Source organism: Tachyglossus aculeatus, chromosome 5 (assembly GCF_015852505.1).
Source record: "Tachyglossus aculeatus isolate mTacAcu1 chromosome 5, mTacAcu1.pri, whole genome shotgun sequence".
NCBI classification, from domain to species: domain Eukaryota; kingdom Metazoa; phylum Chordata; class Mammalia; order Monotremata; family Tachyglossidae; genus Tachyglossus; species Tachyglossus aculeatus.
The window spans coordinates 55768497-55789845 of NC_052070.1; the positions used below are offsets into that span (position 1 = coordinate 55768497).

The 21349-nt window shown below is 46.0% G+C and overlaps 1 protein-coding gene across 1 annotated transcript in view; it reads left to right on the top strand.

Moving 5' to 3' along the window:
- Nucleotides 1-21349, top strand: part of ARHGEF10L (Rho guanine nucleotide exchange factor 10 like) — a 176320-nt gene that overhangs the window by 23741 nt on the left and 131230 nt on the right. Inside the window, 1 exon segment of the mRNA XM_038747301.1 lies at nt 6551-6578. Coding sequence (XP_038603229.1) covers nt 6551-6578 — 28 coding nt within the window.

The following is a 21349-nucleotide window of genomic DNA, read 5'->3' on the forward strand; positions in this document are numbered from 1 at the left end:
AAAAGCCACCCTTTCCTCTCCTTCCAAACTGCTACTATGCTGATCCAAGCACTTATCCAGTCTTGATTAATAATAATAATAATAATGTTGGTATTTGTTAAGCACTTACTATGTGCCAAGCACTGTTCTAAGCACTGGGGGGGATACAAGGTAATCAGTGTTGTCCCATGTGGGACTCACAGTCTTAATCCCCATTTTACAGATGAGAAAACTGAGGCCCAGAGAAGTGAAATGACTTGCCCAAAGTCACACAGCTGAAAAGTGACGGAGCCGGGATTAGAACCCATGACCTCTGACTCCCAAGCCTGTGCTCTTTCCACTGAGCCACGCTGCTTCTCTAATCATCTAATCTAATCTGCTTCTCTAATCACCTCTCTGGTGATTACTGCATCAGCCTCCTTGCTGACCTCCCTGCCTCCTGTCTATCCCCACTCCAGTCTTCAATCTGCTGCCCATATCATTTTTGTGGAAAAAAAGGTCCGTGTCTCCCCACTCCCTCAAGAACGTTCAGTGGTTCCCCATCCACTTTTGCATCAAACAGAAACTCCTACCATCGTCTTTAAGCACTCAAACAGCTTGCCCTTTCCTACCTTACCTTTTTTTTGATGGCACTTATTAAGCGCTTACTATGTGCAAAGCACTGTTCTAAGCTCTGGGGAGGTTACAAGATGATCAGGTTGTCCCACGGGGGCCTCACGGTCTTTATCCCCATTTTACAGATGACGTAACTGAGGCCCAGAGAAGTGAAGTGACTTGCCCAGAGTCACACTGCTGACAAGTGGCGGAGTCAGGATTTGAACCCATGACCTCTGACTCCAAAGCCTGTGCCCTTTCCACTGAGCCATGCTGCTTCTTTATGCGCAGAAGCTTACCTTGCTTACCTTGCTGATCTCCTACTACAGCCCAGCCCGCACAACCCAGCCCGCACAATTGGCTCCTCTAAAGCCAACCTATTCAATGTACCTCAGTCACATTTCTCTCACTGCTGACCCCTTGCCCATGTTCTGCCTCTGGTCTGGAACTTTCTCTCCCCTTCATATATGACAGACCACCACTCTACCCACCTTCAAAACCTTATTAAAATTACATCTTCCCCAAGTAAGCCTTCATCTTCCCTATACCCTCTCCCTTCTGTGTCACGTATGCAATTGGATCTGTACCCTTTAAGAATGTCCCACACTCTCCCCCAACAATTATCAATCAATCAATCAATCATATTTATTGAGCGCTTACTGTGTGCAGAGCACTGTACTAAGCGCTTGGGAAGTACAAGTCGGCAACACATAGAGACGGTCCCTACCCAACAGCGGGCTCACGGTCTAGAAGGGGGAGACAGAACAAAACCAAACATACTGACAAAATAAAATAAATAGAATAGATATGTATAAGTAAGATAAATAAACAAATAAATAGAGTAATAAATATGTACAAACATATATGTACATACCAGTAATTTACTTAATATCTGTCTCCCCCTTCAGACTATAAGCTCCTTATGGGCAGGGAATGTGTTTACCAACTTTGTTTTATTATACTCTCCCTAGTGCTTTTTACAGTTCTCTGCACACAGCAAGCACTCAATACATATACTTGATCGATTGATCGATCGATCAACTGATTGATCGATCGATTGATTTCTCAAGGAAAATAGAGGCCAGAAAATGGGCCTAGGAGTCAAAAGGATCAAAAGGACCTGGGTTTTAAACCCAGCTCAGCCACTTGTCTGCTAAATGACTCCGGGCAAAGTCATTTAACTTTCATTCATTCAATCGTATTTATTGAGCGCTTACTGTATGCAGAGCACTGTACTAAGCGCTTGGGAAGTACAAGTTGGCAACATATAGAGACGGTCCCTACCGAACAGTGGGCTCACAGTCTAGAAGGGGGAGACAGAGAACAAAACAAAACATATTAACAAAATAAAAGAAATAGAATAAATATGTACAAATAAAATGAGTAATAAATACATAGAAACATATATAGATATATACAGGTGCTGTGGGGAGGGGCAGGAGGTAAGGTGGGGGAATGAGGAGGGGGAGAGGAAGGAGGGGGCTCAGTCTGGGAAGGCCTCCTGGAGGAGGTGAGCTCTCAGTAGGGCCTTGAAGGGAGGAAGAGAGCTAGCTTGGCAGATGTGCGGAGGGAGGCCATTCCAGGCCTGGGGGATGATGTGGGCTGGGGGTCGACGGCGGGACAGGTGAGAACAAGACACGGTGAGGAGATTAGCAGCAGAGGAGCGGAGGGTGCGGGCTGGGCTGGAGAAGGAGAGAAAGGAGGTGAGGTAGGAGGGGGTGAGGTGATGGAGAAGGGCTGGAGTAGGAGAGAAGGGAGGTGAGGTAGGAGGGGGCGAGGTGATGGACAGCCTTGAAGCCGAGGGTGAGTAGTTTTTGCCTTCTCTGTGCCTCAGTTCCCTCATCTGCAAAATGGGGATTAAGACTGTGGGACATGGACTGTATCCATTGTGATTAGCTTGTATCTACCCCAGTGCTTAGAACAGTGTCTGGCACATAGTGAGTGCTAACAAATACCATGAAAAAAATAGCTCCCCACCCAGGCTCAGTTGGGGGCAGCGTTGACATTTTACCATTGCCAGTGGTGAAGGAGTTCACATAGTATAAGCCCGACTTAGGAAGAGAGGTCAAGGGAGCCATGACTTTGAGAATAGAACCAGTCTGGGGAAAAGGGCCTTAGCAGAAATCTGCTTTCTTGGGGCCTGACCAAAAACCCTGTAGACGTCAGGTCAACCCCGTTCTCCACCGTTCTCTTATCCCCCCCGGCTCCCAGAAGAGGTGTCATTGACACATACTCTTTGTTGGTAAGAAAACAATAAAGAATAAAACTGCAGTGCGAGTTTTATTTGTTAATGGTATTTGTTAAGTGCTTACTATGTGCCAGGCAGGGAGGTTAAGTGATTTTTGGCCAAGGTCTTCCTATAGATCAGGAATAGTGCCTTCCCAGACTGAGCCCCTTCCTTCCTCTCCCCCTCGTCCCCCTCTCCATCCCCCCATCTTACCTCCTTCCCTTCCCCACAGCACCTGTATATATGCTTGTACATATTTATTACTCTATTTATTTATTTATTTATTTATTTATTTATTTATTTTACTTGTACATATCTATTCTATTTATTTTATTTTGTTAGTATGTTTGGTTTTGTTCTCTGTCTCCCCCTTTTAGACTGTGAGCCCACTGTTGGGTAGGGACTGTCTCTATATGTTGCCAACTTGTACTTCCCAAGCGCTTAGTACAGTGCTCTGCACACAGTAAGCGCTCAATAAATACAATTGATGATGATGATGATGATGATGAATGCAGACCTCCTAATTCCCAGATCCAGGATCTTTCCACTAGGCCATGCTGCTCTTTCAGGCTGAAGTAACTGAATGACTCACTTGAAAATAAAACAATCTGTGAGGATTTGGATACTTCACTTTAACTTGCAGGTGAATCTAAAAGTACCATCTTGCCCTTTTGGTTACTGTCGATCACGCAATCGCTGGAGGAGCCTAGATGGTTTTCTAGGCTGTAAGCTCGATGTGGGCAGGGAATGTGTCTACCTTCTCTGTTATATTGTACCCTCCCAAGCGCTTAGTACAGTGCTCTACACATAGTAAGCACTCAATAAATGCCATTGATTGATTGACGGTCATATCCGGATCCATTCGAAATGCAAAATGTGATAGAGAAGTTGTCACCCCAAATTGCTGATGTTAGGTGCATTGTCTGAAGATCGGGACTCCTCAAGGTTCTGAAAGATGCAGTGGCTGGAACCCAGGTCTCAATCCATCCATCGCATTTATTCAGTGCTTACAGTGTGCAGAGCACTGTATTAAGTGTTTAAGTACAATATAACAATATAGCAGAGTTTTAGATAAACTCCCTTCCCACAATGAGTTTACAGTCTAGAGAGGAGGACAGACAATAATATAAATGAATAAATTATGGATATGTATATAAATGCCCCCATCTTACCTCCTTCCCTTCCCCACAGCGCCTGTATATATGTATATATGTTTGTACATATTTATTACTCTGTTTATTTATTTTACTTGTACATATCTATTCTATGTATTTTATTTTGTTACTATGTTTGGTTTTGTTCTCTGTCCCCCCTTTTAGACTGTGAGCCCACTGTTGGGTAGCGACTGTCTCTATATGTTGCCAACTTGTACTTCCCAAGCGCTTAGTACAGTGCTCTGCACACAGTAAGCGCTCAATAAATACGATTGATGATGATGCTGATGATGAAATGCACTGCGGCTGGGGTGGGGGGGGGAATAAAGGGAGCAAACCAGGGTGACGCAGAAGGGAGTGGAAGAAGAAAGGAGGGCTTAGTCAGGGAAGGCCTCTTGGAGGAGATGTGCCTTCACTAAGGTTTTCAAGGTAGGGAGAATATCTGTTGGATATGAAGAAGGAGGGTGTTCCAGACCAGAAGCAAGAGGTAGGCAAGCTGTCAGCAGCGAGACAAACGATACTGAGGTATAGTGACTAGGTTGACTCTGTCCCTCCCATTATTTTCTCATTAAAACAGTGATTCACCCTGTCACGTCTCCCCATAACCTGGAGGGAGCAGGTGGGGTAAGAGAGAGGGACCCAGTCTTGCTGGTCTTAAAAGAGTCACTTGTGGGCTACTGGATTTCATCACCTGAGCAGTTTTTATTTTGTGGTATTGTTAAGTGCTTACTATGTGCCAGGCGCTGTCTTAAGCTCTGGGGTAGATACATGCTAATTCATTCAATCATATTTATTGAGCGCCTACTGTGTGCAGAGTACTGTACTAAGCGCTTAGCCCATCAGGTTAGACACGGTCCCGCCCCACATGGGGCTCATAGTCTTAACCCCCATTTCACGATGAGGAAATGAGGCACAGAGAAGTGAAGTGACTTGCTCAAGATCCCACAGTAGACAAGTAATAGAGTAGGATTAGAACCCAAGTCCTTCTGACTTGCTGGCTTGTGCTCTGTCCACCAGGTCATCCTGTTTCTCTGGCAGTTATTTAGAGGGAGAACTGAGTGGGAATTTACTGCCAGCCAGGCAGATGTGCCAGTGAGGACAGGCAGACTCGCGCTTCGTGAACCACCCCAAGCGGGCTGGTGGCCGACGTTAGCGGGGACCAGTTTACTAGAATCAATAAATACGATTGATTGATTGATTGACTAGAATACCTAGGGCTCTCCAGCCAGCTGGTTGGAGAGCAAAAGTCTGAAGGGAGGGGATGGTGAGATCAGGTGAAGCAGCATGGTGTAATGGATAGAACATGGGCTTGGGAGACAGAAGGTCATGGGTTTTAATCCTGGCTCCGCCACTTTCCTTCATTCATTTGTATTGATTGAGCAAATATTTGTATTTATTGTATTTATTTTACTTGTACGTATCCATTCTATTTATTTTATTTTGTTAGTATGTTTGGTTTTGTTCTCTGTCTCCCCCTTTTAGACTGTGAGCCCACTGTTGGGTAGGGACTGTCTCTAGATGTTGCCAATTTGTACTTCCCAAGCGCTTAGTACAGTGCTCTGCACGTAGTAAGCGCTCAATAAATGCGATTGATGATGATGATGATGATTGAGCTCTTACTGTGAGCAAAGCACTGTACTAAGCTCTTTAGGAGAGTACAGTATAACAACAAACAGACACATTCCTGCCCTCAACAAGCTCACAGTCTAGCTCACACATTTGTCTGCAGTGTGACCTTGGGCAGGTCACTTCACTTCTCTGGGCCTCGGTTATCTCATCTGTAAACTGGGGATTGAGACTGTGAGTCCCATGTGGGACAGGGACTGTGTCCAAACCAATTTGCTTGTATCCACCCCAATGCTTAGTACGGTGCCTGGCACCGTTTAAGTGCTTAAACTGCCACATACCATTGTGGTGGGAGACCGACAGAAAGGGAACCTTTCTACCAATTCTATTCTTTTGGACTCTTCCAAATGCTTAGTACAGTGCTCTGTGTATAGTTAGCGCTTAACGAATACCACTGATTGAGACGAGTTGTCCAGAAATCGAACCCTATACCAGAAACACTAGACCTGCTAGCTCTCGGATGAGCCTGGGAATGGGGATGGGATGATCTCATAACAACAATAGTGGTATTGGTTAAGTAATCAATCAATTAATCGTATTTATTGAGCGCTTACTGTGTGCAGAGCACTGTCCTAAGCGCTTGGGAAGTACAAGATGGCAACATATAGAGACACTTACTGCGTGCCAGGCACTATCCTAAGCGCTAGGGTAGATACAAGATAAACAGGTTGGACACAATCCTTGGTCCCACATGGGGCTAACAGTGTAAGTAGGAGGGAGTAGGATTTAATCCCGATTGTACAGATGAGGAAAATGAGGCCCAGAGAAATTAAGTGACTTGCCCAAGGTCACACAGCGGACGGGTCCTCAGACTCCCAGCCCTGTGCTCTTTCCACTCAGTCATGCTGCTAACCTCCAAACAGCCTTCCCCAAAGTGAGAGGTTGGGTGGCCGGGATAAGGTTACTTCTGACTGGCCCCTCGGGATTGTCTCAGGCCTGACTGTTTTCCTTTTTCTTTGTTTTCCCACAGATCCGGTGGCCGCCCAGTCGCAGACCAAGTAAGTGATGCCAGTTCCCTTTGCTTTGGCTTGTGAGATGTTGCTTTTGAAAGAGAAAACCGTGGGGTTGGAGCCGAGATGAAGAAATATTTTCACTGTCTGTTGAACTGGAACCCAGGCTGGCATCTGGCTAAGGGGAGAAGTCTCTGACTTGTTGCTCAGAGTTTGGGGCAGAGAAGGGGAAGCCTCGATCAGGACATGGCCTAGCCTGGGAGTCGGAAGGATCTGGGTTCTAATCCTGGCTCCGCCTCTTGTCTGCTTTGTGACCTTGGGTAAGTCACATGACTGACTTTTAGATAGACACACTAATAGACTTTTAGACACACTTTTAGACTGTGAGCCCACTGTTGGGTAGGGACTGTCTCTATGTGTTGCCAATTTGTACTTCCCAAGCGCTTAATACAGTGCTCTGCACATAGTAAGCGCTCAATAAATACGATTGATTGATTGACATGACTTCTCTGTGCCTCAGTTACCTCACCTGTAAACTGGGGATTAAGACTGCGAGGCCCATGTGTGACAGGGTTTTTGTCCAACCCGATTACCTCGTATCTATCCTAGTCCTTAGACTAGTGCTTGACGCATCATCATCATCAATCGTATTTATTGAGCGCTTACTGTGTGCAGAGCACTGTACTAAGCGCTTGGGAAGTACAAATTGGCAACATATGGAGACAGTCCCTACCCAACAGTGGGCTCACAGTCTAAAAGTGAGCACACGTAGTAAAGGCTTAACGAATGTCATCATTATTATTATTAGGACTTGGTTTGGAAGGCCCCATTCCCACCCTCCAGCCCCCATAGCTGCCAGGTGGCCAGAGGGGCAGTGGGTAGTAATGGGCGGACGGGACCCCAGGTGACTGGAGAAAAAAAGCCTCACCATTTCCAACTCCTCTTTTAGCTGGCTGCAAAGTGAGGATGCAAACTCTCTGGTCATGAATTAGCTGGCGAGATCCACTCTGATTCTTTTCATTTTTGTTCTCAAATTTCTGGGCAGTTCAGTCACTGGCAGTGGTAACTGAGTACCTGCTGTGGCAGGTGGACGCGGTTGGAAAGAAACGTTGTTTCTCATATGTATACATCTATAAATTATATATTTTACAACATTGATATTAACGTCTGTCTCCCCCTCTAGACTGTAAGTTTGTTATGGGCAGGGAACGTGTCTAACAACTCTGTTGTAATGTACTCTCCCAAGCTCTGCACAGAGTAAGCATTCAATAAATACCATTGATTGACTGGATTAAACCAAAACTTATTCTTTAGGAAAGAGAGAAAGAAGTGGATCAAGTCAAACTGTCTTTGCCATAGGGGCTGAATGGGGCACAGCTCACAAAGGTCCAGATTGGATGTGGCCTTTCTTGGCACTGTGAGAGATCAGAGAGGTGCCCTTCTTTTTCCGACTCAGAGCAGCTGTGAACAGGATTAAGTTGAGACCTTGGCAGAGACGATACCCAATCATTCAGTGGTTGTTATGCTGTCCAACCTGGCCAGCTAGTCAGAGAATCCGTGAGCTGAATTTGCGGCTTAGTGGAAAGAGCACGGGCCTGGGAACCAAAAGGCCTGGGTTCCAACCCTGGATCCTCCACTTGTCTGCTGGGTGACCTTGGGCAAGTCACCTAACTTCTCTGTACCTCGGTTTCCTCAACTGTAAAATGAGGATTCAGTACCTATTCCCCCTCTAGCTTAGACTGTGAGCTCCCTGTGGGGCAGGGACTATGCCCCATCAGTTAAACTTGTATCTATCCCAGGCCTAAGAACTGTTCTTGATCATCATCATCATCATCAATTGTATTTATTGAGCGCTTACTGTGTGCAGAGCACTGTACTAAGCGCTTGGGAAGTACAAGTTGGCAACATATAGAGACAATCCCTACCCAACAGTGGGCTCACAGTCTAAAAGTCTTGATACATAATAAACACTTAACAGTGGTCTAGTGGATAGAGCACAGCCTTGGAGTCAGAAGGACCTGGGTTTTTATTTATTTATTTATTTATTTATTTATTTTACTTGTACATTTCTATCCTATTTATTTTATTTTGTTGGTATGTTTGGTTCTGTTCTCTGTCTCCCCCTTTTAGACTGTGAGCCCACTGTTGGGTAGGGACTGTCTCTATGTGTTGCCAATCTGTACTTCCCAAGCGCTTAGTACAGTGCTCTGCACATAGTAAGCGCTCAATAAATACGATTGATTGATTGATTGATTGGTTTAAATCCCAGCTCTGTCAATTTCTTGCTGTGTGACCTTGTGCAAGTCACTTTACTTCTCAAGGCCTTAGTTACCTCATCTGTAAAATGGAGATTAAGACTGTGAGCCCCATGTGGGACAGGGGCCGTGTCCAACCTGATTAGCTTGTATCTCCCCCAGCGCTTAGTACAGTGCCTGGTATATGGTAAGCGCTTAAGGGATACCATAAAGCAAAACAAAACATGAAAATAAATGTTGTCAGAGACCACGAGATATCACTCGGGCTTCTTCTGCCTCAGGGCTGGTGTGGTTATCTTGGTTTTCAGAATTCCAGGGCAGAAGCTAGGGAGATGTTAATAATAATAATGGCATTTATTAAGCGCTTACTGTGTGCAAAGCACTGTTCTAAGCGCTGGGGAGGTTACAAGGGGATCAGGTTGTCCCACAGGGGGCTCACAGTCTTAATCCCCATTTTACAGATGAGGTAACTGAGGCACAGAGAAGTTAAGTGAGTTGCCCAAAGTCACACAGCTGACAAGTGGCGGAGTCGGGATTCAAACCGATGACCTCTGACTCCAAAGCCCGGGCTCTTTCCACTGAGCCACGGTTAGAAGTTACATGTGGAGGAAAGAGTTTAAAGGGTAGAGAGGAGACTCCCCAATATGTGAGTGACCCTCTCTAAATCCCAACAGACAAATGCCATCATCATTATTATCATTATTATTATTATTATTGGTAAGGCCCAGACTCTTTCTCTAGAACTCTCCAAGGTTAGGGTGAATGTGGCATTGGATTACTGCTACTCTGTTGCTACCTGTAATTTATTGTAGTGTCTGCCTCCCCTGCTTCAGTGAAAGCTCTTTGAGGGCAGGGATCGATTCCACCAAAAATATTGTATCTCCCAAGCGCTTAGGACAATGCTCTGTGCAGAATAAGTGTTCAGTAAATATTAGTCATGGAATGGGGCAGCTGTTTGTGGCCTACAGGATAGAGCACGGACCTAGGAATCGGAAGGACCAGGGTTCTAACCCCAGCTCTGCCCCTTGTCTGCTGTGTGGCCTTGGGCAACTCACTTCACTTCTCTGTGCCTCAGTTACCTCCTCTGTAAAATGGGGATTAAAACAGTGAGCCTCATGGACAGGGACTGCGTCCATCCTGATTAGCACATAGTAAGCAATTAACAATACCATAAGTATTATTATTGTTATATATAATAATAATAACATAACATATTAATATATTATCATTAATAATAATAATAAAAGGGAAAGTTCTTTGATGGAAGAGTGCTGATCTGGGATTCCGATTAGATCCTTTGGATTCTAATGCCTGCTTCACTCCTGATTCACTGTGTGACCCCGGGCAAGCCTCTTAGCTTCTCTGGGCTTCGGTTTCCCCATCTGGAAAATGAAAACAGAAATCGTCCCCTTTTCACAGGGGAATATTGTGTGGATGAAAGGTTCACTTAGCACCTCATTTATGGCCTGGGAAGATAAAACAAGTTGTAGCTTTTGGTCTTCCATGGACATGTCGCTCTGCCACATGGTACTGTGTTATCTTGAACAAGTCACTTAGCTTCTGTGCCTCAATTTCCTCATCTCTAAAATGGGGCGGTCAGTCATATTTATTGAGCACTTTGTGCAGAGCACTATACTAGGGGCTTGGGAGAGTACAATATAACAGAGCTGGTAGGCATGTTCCCTGCCCATGAGTTTACAGTTTAGGATTAAATCCTACTCCCTCCCACTCAGACTGTGAGCCCCATGTGGGACGGGGATGTGTACTTGTATCCAGTACAGTGCTGGGAACATAGTAAGCACTTAACAAGTACTATTGTTATGATTAATGAGAGCATAAATCTCTCTTAGTAGTGCCAGTTGTCTGAAGGGACTGTCTTCTCCATCACCTTGCAGGACGAGAGGGGAGAAGGGGAGCAGGAGGGTAAAGGTGGGGCCGGCCCCAAAGTCCTCCCTCCTTCCCCCGGGTCTCAAGCCCCATGCTCTCCAGATCATCATCATCATCAATCGTATTTATTGAGCGCTTACTATGTGCAGAGCACTGTACTAAGCGCTTGGGAAGTACAAATTGGCAACATATAGAGACGGTCCCTACCCAACAGTGGGCTCACAGTCTAAAAGGTGGGCTCACGGTCTAAAAGATGTGATGGTCACATCTGTGTGTGTGATGGTCACACGGATGGCCACTCCTCTGGCATCGTCTGGCCTCTGGAATGTGCTCGGACCAGATGACTTCGGCTCCTGGCCCGGAGCCCGGGAGGGAATTCTAGGCCCAAGAGGGGAGGGACTGACAGACGGTCAGGGGGAGGCCAGCCGTGCTCCCCTTCCTAATCTTGCCTGGTTTTCTCTTCACGAAATAAAAACCCAACTGCGCAGTTGGGCCCAGTACGAAGATCTGTCTGGGGAGAGGGAGGTCCCCAGCCCTGCTGGACTTTCATCTCCCCTTGGCTACCGGGAAGAGGCACACAAGGGTGGGAGCTTGCTGGGGTTGATTCTGTGATGGGCTGGGCAGAGCGGCGTGGCCGCCGCTGGCTCCGGCCTGCTGCTCTCCCTGCCCCCTCGTCCCTGTGTGGGGCTGCAGCAGCTCGTCTGCTCAGCTTGCCCACTGGGCTTTGGCTGCTTCCCTTCCTCTGCCCTTGGCTGACTCCCTGCCTCGGCATCACGTGTCTCTCAGCTCGGGCGGCTCCGATGGCTCTGACATCACTGCTTGGTTAATGGACCCGGGTCAGGATCTGCTTGCAGCGGCTGGGAGAATCAGAAGAACCTTGTTTTTAACCTTGCGCGGTCTAGGCCTGGGTTGTCTTTCCAGTCTAATGAGAAGCAGCGTGGCTTAGTGGATACAGCATGGAAGGTCCTGGGTTCTAATCTCGACTCCGTCACTTGTCTGCTCTGTGACCTTGGGCAAGTCACTTAACCTCTGTATGCCTCATCGCCTCATCTGTAAATTGAGGGTTAAGTTTGAGGCCCATGTGGGACAGGGACTGTGTCTAATCTGCTTAACTTGTATCTACCCTAGTGCTTAGGACACTGCTTGGCACATTGTAAGTGCTTAACAAGTACAATAATAATATATTAATAATTATTATCTCTCTTCAATCAATGACAATTACTGAGCTCCTACTGTGTGCAGAGTACTGTACTAAAAGCTTGGGCCAGTACAATACAACAGAGTTGGTAGGTATGCTCCCTGCCCCCAAAGAACTTACAGTCTAGAGGGGGAGACAGACATCAATATAAAGAAATAAATTACAGAGATGTGCGCAACTGCTGTGGGACCGAGGGTGGGACAAATACAGGGCACAAATCCAAGTGCAAGTACTGTTGATGTTTTTCATCAGTGATGATCCCCTTTTATTGAACATTTTGCATCCAAATGGCCACCATGCTGGCCCAGGCACTGGTCATGTTTCAGCTTAACTGCAGAACCAGCCTCCTCACTGACCTCCCTGCTTCCAATCTTTCTCAACTCCCTACTTCCCGCTGCTACCTGGATCAGTTTTCTAACATGTCATTCTCCATTCATCTCCCCACTCCTCCCAGTCCCCCAACTGTTACCAATTCCACACTGCAGGAAGCAGAAACTCTAGACCATTGACTTTAAGGACTGCCATCAGCTCTCCCTCTCTCTCTCCTCCTTAGTCACTCTCTACTCTGATTACCTCCCGGCTCACACTCTTCATTCTTCTCAAAATAACCATCTTACTGTGCCTTGCTGCTCCCATTCTCTCTCCCTCCACCAACGTCTTGCTCGTCCTCTTCCGCATCATATCTGGAAAACCACTGCTCTCCCCTTCTTTAAATTCCTTTTCAAATCATATCTCCTCTGGGAGGCCTTCCCTGATTATTCCCTAGTCTCCTCACCTTATATCCCTCCTCTGTCACTTGTAGTCCACCTAGGCACTTAAATTCCTTACAATTTAGGGCACTCAATCATCTTGCCCCTCATAACTCACCTCGCTACTCTTCTACTACAACCCAGCCCACACACTTAGCTCCTTTAATGTGACCCTTCTCTTGCCTTGCTTTATGCTTACATTAGGGGAAGCAGCGTGGCTCAGTGGAAAGAGTCCATGCTCTGGAGTCAGAGGTCATCGGTTCAAATCCCGGCTCTGCCACTTGTCAGCTGTGTGACTTTGGGTAAGTCAGTTCACTTCTCTGGGCCTCAGTTACCTCATCTGTAAAATGAGGATTAAGACTGTGAGCCCCATGTGGGACAACCTGATCACTTTGTAAACTCCCCAGTGCTTAGAACAGTGCTTTGCACATAGTAAGTGCTTAATAAATGCTATTATTATTATTATTATTATTATTATTATTCTGTCAAGTCATACATACTGTACCTCAATCTCGTCCATCCCGCCACCGACCTCTCGCCCACATCCTGCCCTCTGGCCTGGAAGACCCTCCCTCTTCATAGTCTATAGACAGTTACTCTCCATGCCTTCAAAGCTTTATTGAAGGCACGTCTCCTCCAGGAGGCCTTCCCTGACTAAGCACCTCCTTTCCTCTTCTCCATCTCCCTTCTACCTCACCCTGACTTGCTCTCTTTATTCATCCTTCCTTCCAGCCCCTCAGCACTGAAGTACATATCTGTAATTTTATTTATCTCTATTAATATGTCTCCCCCTCTAGACTGTAAGCTTATTTCCAAGTGTTTAGTACAGTGCTCTACACATAATAAGCACTCAAAAAATACGATTGACCAACTGACAACCCTTCAGAGCATTTGCACACGTATCTTAGATACTTTATTCCTCCTATCTATAATTAATTAATTAATTAATTAAATTATATTTATTGAGCACTTACTGTGTTCAGAGCTCTGTACTAAGTGCAGACAATTTCCCTGCCCACAATGAGCTTAGTATCCCCTTCACTCATTTTACTATAGCTTCTCAAGAGCAGTAATCATGCTTACTATTTCTGTTGCCCTCTCCCAACCCCTTAGTACAGTGCTCTGCACACAGTAGGTACCCAATAAATCCTATTGATTGATTGAATGATAGACTTTTATTAAAAGCCAGGTTGGTTGATTAGGGCACCAAGGGCTGGGTTGCTGCCTGGGGCTAGCCTGGGGGCAGGAGCTTTGAATGAGAGTTCATGGATCTATTGAAAAGCAGTAGATAGAGCACAGGCCTGAGAATCAGAAGGACCTGGGTTCTAATTCCGGCTCTGCCACTTCTCTGCTGTGTGACCTTGGGGAAGGCATTCATTTCTCTGTCCCTCAGTTACCTCATCTGTAAAATGGCAATTAAGACTGTGAGCCCCACGTGGGACATGGACTGTGTCCAACCTGATTAACTTGTATCTACCCCAGTGTTTAGTACAGTGCCAGGCACAGAGTAAGTATAATAACAAATACCATTACAAGGGGAGTGGGGGGACTCTATTATATTCTCCCCAAGCATTTAGTACAGAGGAAGTACTCAGTAAATACCATTGATTGATTGCATTGCCATCAACATGGGCTAGCAGAAGGAATTTCTTGGCACCCAAGATGGCAAGTGGTGGGATGTGTTTGTAGTATTTATTACTCTATTTATTTATTTTATTTGTACATATTTATTCTATTTATTTTATTTTGTTAATATGTTTTGTTTTGCTGTCTGTCTCCCCCTTCTAGACTGTGAGCCCCCTGTTGGGTAGGGACCGTCTCTATATGTTGCCAACTTGTACTTCCCAAGCGCTTAGTACTGTGCTCTGCACACAGTAAGCACTCAATAAATACGATTGAATGAGTGAATGGGTTTTTTTCATCCTATACTGTGGCAAGGAGTACCATGAGGAAAATGCTTAGTGACCAAGGGAGAGAAGGGGTCAAGGGCTGGCTTTGCTGGAACAAAAACAAGAATAATCTTAGAGCTGAGCTTTCTTCTTCCCTGCTTAGCCTCAGAGAATTGTTCCCTGACAAAAAATGGCTCCCCCTACAATCAATCAATCAATCAATCGTATTTATTGAGCGCTTACTATGTGCAGAGCACTGTACTAAGCGCTTGGGAAGTACAAATTGGCAACATAATTCCCTACAGAGAATGATTCCCCTCAGGGAAGGATTCCCCCAGAAAACCTTTTTCCTCAGAGAAAGGCCCCTTCAGAGAACTGTTCCCCTCAAAGAACAATTCCCCCCAGAGAATGTTTTCCCTTAAGAGAAGCAGCGTGGCCTAGTGTCAAGAGCACGGGTTCTAATCCCGGCTCCGCCACTTGTCTGCTATGTGACCTTGGTCAAGTCACTTCACTTCTCTGGGCCTCAGTTACCTCATCTGTAAAATAGGGATTAAGACTGGGAGCCCCATGTGGGACATTCCCCCGGGCCTGGAATGCCCTCCGTCTGCCCATCCGCCAAGCTAGCTCTCTTCCTCCCTTCAAGGCCCTACTGAGAGCTCACCTCCTCCAGGAGGCCTTCCCAGACTGAGCCCCTTCCTTCCTCTCCCCCTCGTCCCCCTCTCCATCCCCCCATCTTACCTCCTTCCCTTCCCCACAGCACCTGTATATATGTATATATGTTTGTACATATTTATTACTCTATTTTACTTGTACACATCTATTCTATTTATTTTATTTTGTTTGTTTGGTTTTGTTCTCTGTCTCCCCCTTTTAGACTGTGAGCCCACTGTTGGGTAGGGACTGTCTCTATATGTTGCCAATTTGTACTTCCCAAGTGCTTACTTAGTACAGTGCTCTGCACATAGTAAGCGCTCAATAAATACGATTGATGATGACAACCTGATTACTTTGTAGCTACCCCCAGTGCTTAGAACAGTGCTTGGCACATAGTAAGTGTTTAACAAATATCATAACGATTAGTATTATTATTAGTTCCCTTCAGAGAACGGTTCCCCTCAGAGAGAGGTTCCTCCCAGAAAACGATTCCCCTCAGAGAATGGTACCCCTCAAAGAATGGTTCTCCCCAGAGGACGATCCTTCTCAAAGAGCAGTCCCGCCCGAAGAACGGTGTCCCCACCAGAGAACAGTTCCCCTATGAGACAGATTCCTCCCTGAGAATGGTCTCCCTCAGAGAATGGTTCCCTCCAGAGAATGGTACCCCTTTGGAGATCAGTCCCCCTCTTCAGAGAACAGTTCCCCTCAGAAAACAGTCTCCCCGGAGAATGGTCCCCTTCAATAATAATACTAATAATTGTGCTATTTGTTAAACACTTATGGTGTGTCAAGCACTGTTCTAAGTAGATACAAGGTAATCAGGTGGGACACAGTCTCTTTCCCATATGGGAATCACAGTCTTAATCCCCATTGTACAGATGAAGTAACTAAGGCCCAGAGAAGTGAAGTGATTTGCCCAAGGTCACATAGCAGACAAGTGGTGGAGCTGGGATTAGAACCCATGACCTTCTGACACCCTGACCTGTGCTTAATAATAATAATAATAGCATTTATTAAGCGCTTGCTATGTGCAAAGCACTGTTCTAAGCGCTGGGCCATGCTACGCCATGCGACTCCACACTATGCCATTAGTTTTCCCAGTGGAGAACATTTCCCTTCAAAAACGGTTCCCCTCTGGAGAGACACTTCCAGCAGGATCTACTGATGGCTCCAGTTTTGTCTCGTTCCCTCTCTCCCTAATCAAGGGGCCCTTATTGTGGTTTTTGATGGTGAGTTTGTAGACTGCGGCATCAAGGACCCATTGTGTGGGGTGACGTTTATTTGGATAAGGAGTTTGCCTGTTGGGAAACAGAGATGTGGAGTTCAGTCTTCTGAGACTCCCCTGGGAACATGGTATCCAGATTCTTTCCCTGGAATTCCACCCAGACCACATACCGTGAAGCAAACACAGGTGGGATTTTTGTATCTACTTCATGTAAATACCAGATTTTTCACAGATTGGTGCCGGGATGGGGGCCAGGATTTCTGCTCTTCTACTCATGGCTCCGGAGCCTGTGATCTATTATATTTGAGTCTCACTTTCACTATCTCTAAAATGGGTTGTTTGGTTCCTAACCCTGCCTTCTCTCATAGGGATGTGGTGAAGGTGGAAGGAGGAAAGAGTTTTCTGTAATTCATTTCAGTGTCTGTCTCCCCTGCTAGACTCCAAGATGCTACTAATGCTATTGTCTTCTCCCAAGGACTCAGTGCAGTGGTCTGTACCCAATAGATGTTCAAAAAATACCATTGACAAATGGATTGGAAAGGGTTTTGAGTTTTTCTGAGGATAGTCATGAGGGAGAGAAGGGTGGGGTGTCGACAGTAAGCGCTCAATAAATATGATTGAAAGAATGAATGAATATGTGCCAAGAGCCCCCTTTTTTCTCTCCCCCTCCCCATCCCCCCTCCTTACCTCCTTCCCCTCCCCACAGCACCTGTATATATGTATAGATGTTTGTATCACTCTATTTATTTATTTTATTTGTACATATTCTATTTATTTTATGTGGTTAGTATGTTTTGTTTTGTTGTCTGTCTCCCCCTTCTGGACTGTGAGCCCGCTGTTGGGTAGGGACCATCTCTATCTGTTGCCAACTTGGACTTCCCAAGCGCTTAGTACAGTGCTGTGCACACAGTAAGCGCTCAATAAGTATGATTGATTGATTGACTCATTCCTTTGTCCAAGCTTCCGTGCTGGAAAGCGGTATGGCTGAGTTGAAAGAGCATGGGCCCAGAAGTCAGAGGACCTGGGTTCTAATTCCAGCTCCACCATGTATCTGCTGTGTGACCTTGGGCAAGTCACATAACTTCTCCGTGCCTCAGTTTCCTCATCTGCAGAATGGGGATTAAATCCTGCAACCTCCTACTTAGATTGTGAGCCCCGTGGGGAATAGGGGCTGTGCCCAACTTGATAAACTTGTAACTTCACCAGTACTTAGAACAGTGCTTGACACATAATAAGCCCTTGATAAATACTGCAATTAATAGTTATGGAAGCTTCCAGTGGAGGGTAGGCAGCATAACAATGCTGAGGGTGTGTTGAGGGTGGAATTACTTGCTCTACTTCTCCTCCAACCTAATAATAACGGTGGTGTTTGTTAATTGCTTACATTGCACCGGCCCCTGGGGTAGAAGTGTTGGGGTTGAAACAAAATAATCAGGTCCGACACGATCCGTGACCCACTTGGGGCTCCCAGTCGATAAGGGGTAGGGAGAACAGGTACTGAATTCCCATTTGACGAAGGAGGGAACTGAGGCCCAGAAAAGCTAAATGACTGCCCAGGGTGACCTAGCAGGCAAGTGAGAAGCAGCTTGGCCTAATGGAAAGAGCACGGGCTTGGGAGCCAGAGGACCTGGGTTCTAATCCTGGCTCCACCACCTGTCTGCTGTGTGACCCTGGGCAAGTCACTTAACTTCTCTGTGCTGCAGTTATCTCATCTGTAAAATGGGGATGAAGACTGTGAGCCCCATGTAGGATGGGGACTGTGTCCAACATGATTAACTTGTATCTAACCCAGCACTTAGTACAGTGCCTGGCACATAGTAAGGGCTTAACAAATACCAGTAAAGAAAAAAAAAAAATGGTGTAAGATTAGAACCCAGGGCTTCTTACTCCCAGGCCCATAATAATATTAATAATGTAGTATTTAAGTGCTTATTATGTGCCAAGCACTGTTCTAAGCACTGGGGTAGATACAAAGTAATCAGGTTGTCCCACGTGGGGCTCATTCATTCATTCATTCAATCATATTTATTGAGTGCTTACTGTGTGCAGAGCACTGTACTAAACGCTTGGGAAGTACAAGTCGGCAACATATAGAGACGGTCCCTACCCAACAACAGGCTCACCGTCTAGAAGGGGGAGACAGACAACAAAACAAAACACGTAGACAGGTGTCAAAATCATCAGAACAAATAGAATTATAGCTATAGGCACATCATTAACAAAATAAATGGAATAGTAAATACATACAAGTAAAATAAATAAATCATACAAATATATACAAATGCTGTGGGGAGGGGAAGGAGGAAGGACTGAGGGACGGTTGGGGAGGAGGAGAGGAAAAAGGGGGCTCAGTCTGGGCTCACATTCTTAATCCCCATTTTACAGACGAGGTAACCGGAGCACAGAGAAGTAAAGTGGATTGCCCAAGGTCAGACAGCAGACAGGTGGTGGAGCCGGGTTTAGAACCAACATCCTTTGATTCCCAGGTCCGGGCTTTTGCCACCATGCCGCACTGCTCATGCTCCCCAATAAAACCTCCCATGCCATCCAGAAGTGGAAGTAGTGCATCCTCAAATCTACCCTTGGGATGGGGAGTCGGGGCGAGGAGGAGAGCTGCCGCTGCTAACATTCAGTATCTGGTGCAAACCGTTTTGTACCTGAGCCTGGTGATGGGTACCAGCCTGGAGAGGGGAGCAGGGACTTCGAGGGGGATGGAGGAGAGCGGAAGGCATAAACTGCTGCTCCTGATGAGGTAGGCTGTAACAGTTCTTGGCACATAGTAAGCGCTTAACCAATACCATTATTATCATCATCATCATCAATCGTATTTATTGAGTGCTTACTATGTGCAGAGCACTGTACTAAGCGCTTGGGAAGTACAAATTGGCAACATACAGAGACAGTCCCTACCCAACAGTGGGCTCACAGTCTAAAAGATAAAGATAATTCTTATCATTATCATTATTAAAACCGCCTCGCACGCACACTCCTATTTATCTCTGTGGGCTTTGATCCTGCAGCCTGTGGTGTGAGCAGTTTGAGGGCTGGGGTTGGGTCTGGGTTTGAGGGCTGTCTGGCAGCCAAATTGAGAAGCGACGTGGAAAGGGCACGGACTTGGGAGTCAGAGATTGTGTGTTCTCATTCCCACTCCGCCACTTGTCAGCTGTGTGACTTTGGGCAAGTCACTTACCTTCTCTGTGCCTTGGTTTCCTCATCTGTAAAATGGGGATTGAATCTGTGAGCCCCCTGTGGGACAACCTGATCACTTTGTAATCTCCACAGCGCTTAGAACAGTGCTTTGCACATAGTAAGCACTTAATAAATGCCATTATTATTATCATTATTTAAAAGAACAAGCACATTTTGAATTAAATGTGATCTGAATTTCTGTTAAAGAACAATAGGTCATCTAATCAGTTGCCAGAATGGGTATGGAGCAGCTAAGACCTTCATAGCCACATCTCCCTCAACTTGTACTTCCCAAGCGCTTAGTACAGTGCTCTGCACACAGTAAGCGCTCAATAAATACGATTGATTGATTGATTGATCTCCCTCAGGCCCACAGCATTTATGTCCGAATCCATAATTTATTTTAATGTCTGTCTCGTCCTCTAGATTTTAAGCTCCTTGTGGGCAGGGAATATGTCGACCAACTCTATTTTGTACTCTCCCAAGCACACTTAGTACATCTGCATGCAGCACTTAGGATATATACCATTGATTAATTAATTGATTGAGCCAACTGCTGCTTTTCTTACTGAAATATTCACAGGAGTCTGAACTTTAGTTAGTTGGTCAGTCCATTGCTTTCTCTTGCCAGTGGCTTCTGCTTTCCCTCCAGTGGGCTATGACTTTTCCAGGGATAGGAGAGCCTCCAAACTCAGCTATTTAAAGAGCTTGTTGGTGGGCCCAGGTGAAATAGGGTGGCCTAGTAGATAGAGCAAGGTCCTGGGCGTCAGAAGGACCTGGGTTCTAATCCTGCCTCTGCCACTTGTCTGCATTGTGTGACCTTGGACAAGTCACTTAACTTCTCCGTGCCTCAGTTACCTCATCTGTAAAATGGGGATTAAGACCGTCAACCCCATATGGGACATGGACTCCGTCCAACCTGATTAGCTTGCATCTACAGCTCTTAATATAGTGCCTGTCACACAGTAAGTACTTAAAAAGTGTTATTACAAAAATAAATCAAACCCAAACAAAAAAAAGGGTCTGGAGGCTTCAGAGCCATGTAAATGGGGCTGAGCAGATAGCAAGAACAAGCAGACAGGACGTGGAAATCAGGAAACCCCCATGACCCCGGGTAATGTTCTCTCAGGTGGCCATGTAGCTGACAGGCCTGAGAGTTTAGTTCCCCCAGATTTTGTGCCCGGGAGGGAACGGGGAGGAATGTGTCAGGCCTACATTTTCTGTGGAATCATCAGGTGTCCTCGGCAAAGTCCTTTCGCCTTTCTCTGCCTCTGTCTCCCCCTTGGTAAAATGGCCATGTTCTCTTCCCCACTTTGGGAGTGCAAGATTGAGAGAGGTCATTAGACCCGGCTTTCTGAACATGCGAAGGGGCTGGAGACCTGAAATAGAAATAGGGCTGGCCCGTTCCATATAATAATAATGATAATGATAACAGTGGCATTTGTTATGTTCTTACTATGTGCCAGGAACCATCCTAAGCGCTGGGGTAGATACAAGATAATTAGGTTGGAAACAGTCCATGTCTCACTTTGGGCTCAATCTTAATTCCCATTTTACTGATAAGGAAACTGAGGTACAGAGAAGTGAAATGACTTGCCCAAGGTTACCCACCTGAGATTAGAACCCAAGTCCTGACTCCCATGCTCTTTCCACTGGGCCACACTGTTTCCAACTCCCTCTGGTCACCATGGATTTTGTCCTGGGCTTCCAGCTGGTCACCTTGATTTGGTTCCCCAACAGCCTCCGGACTGTGTTTATTTCCCGCCTTCTCAC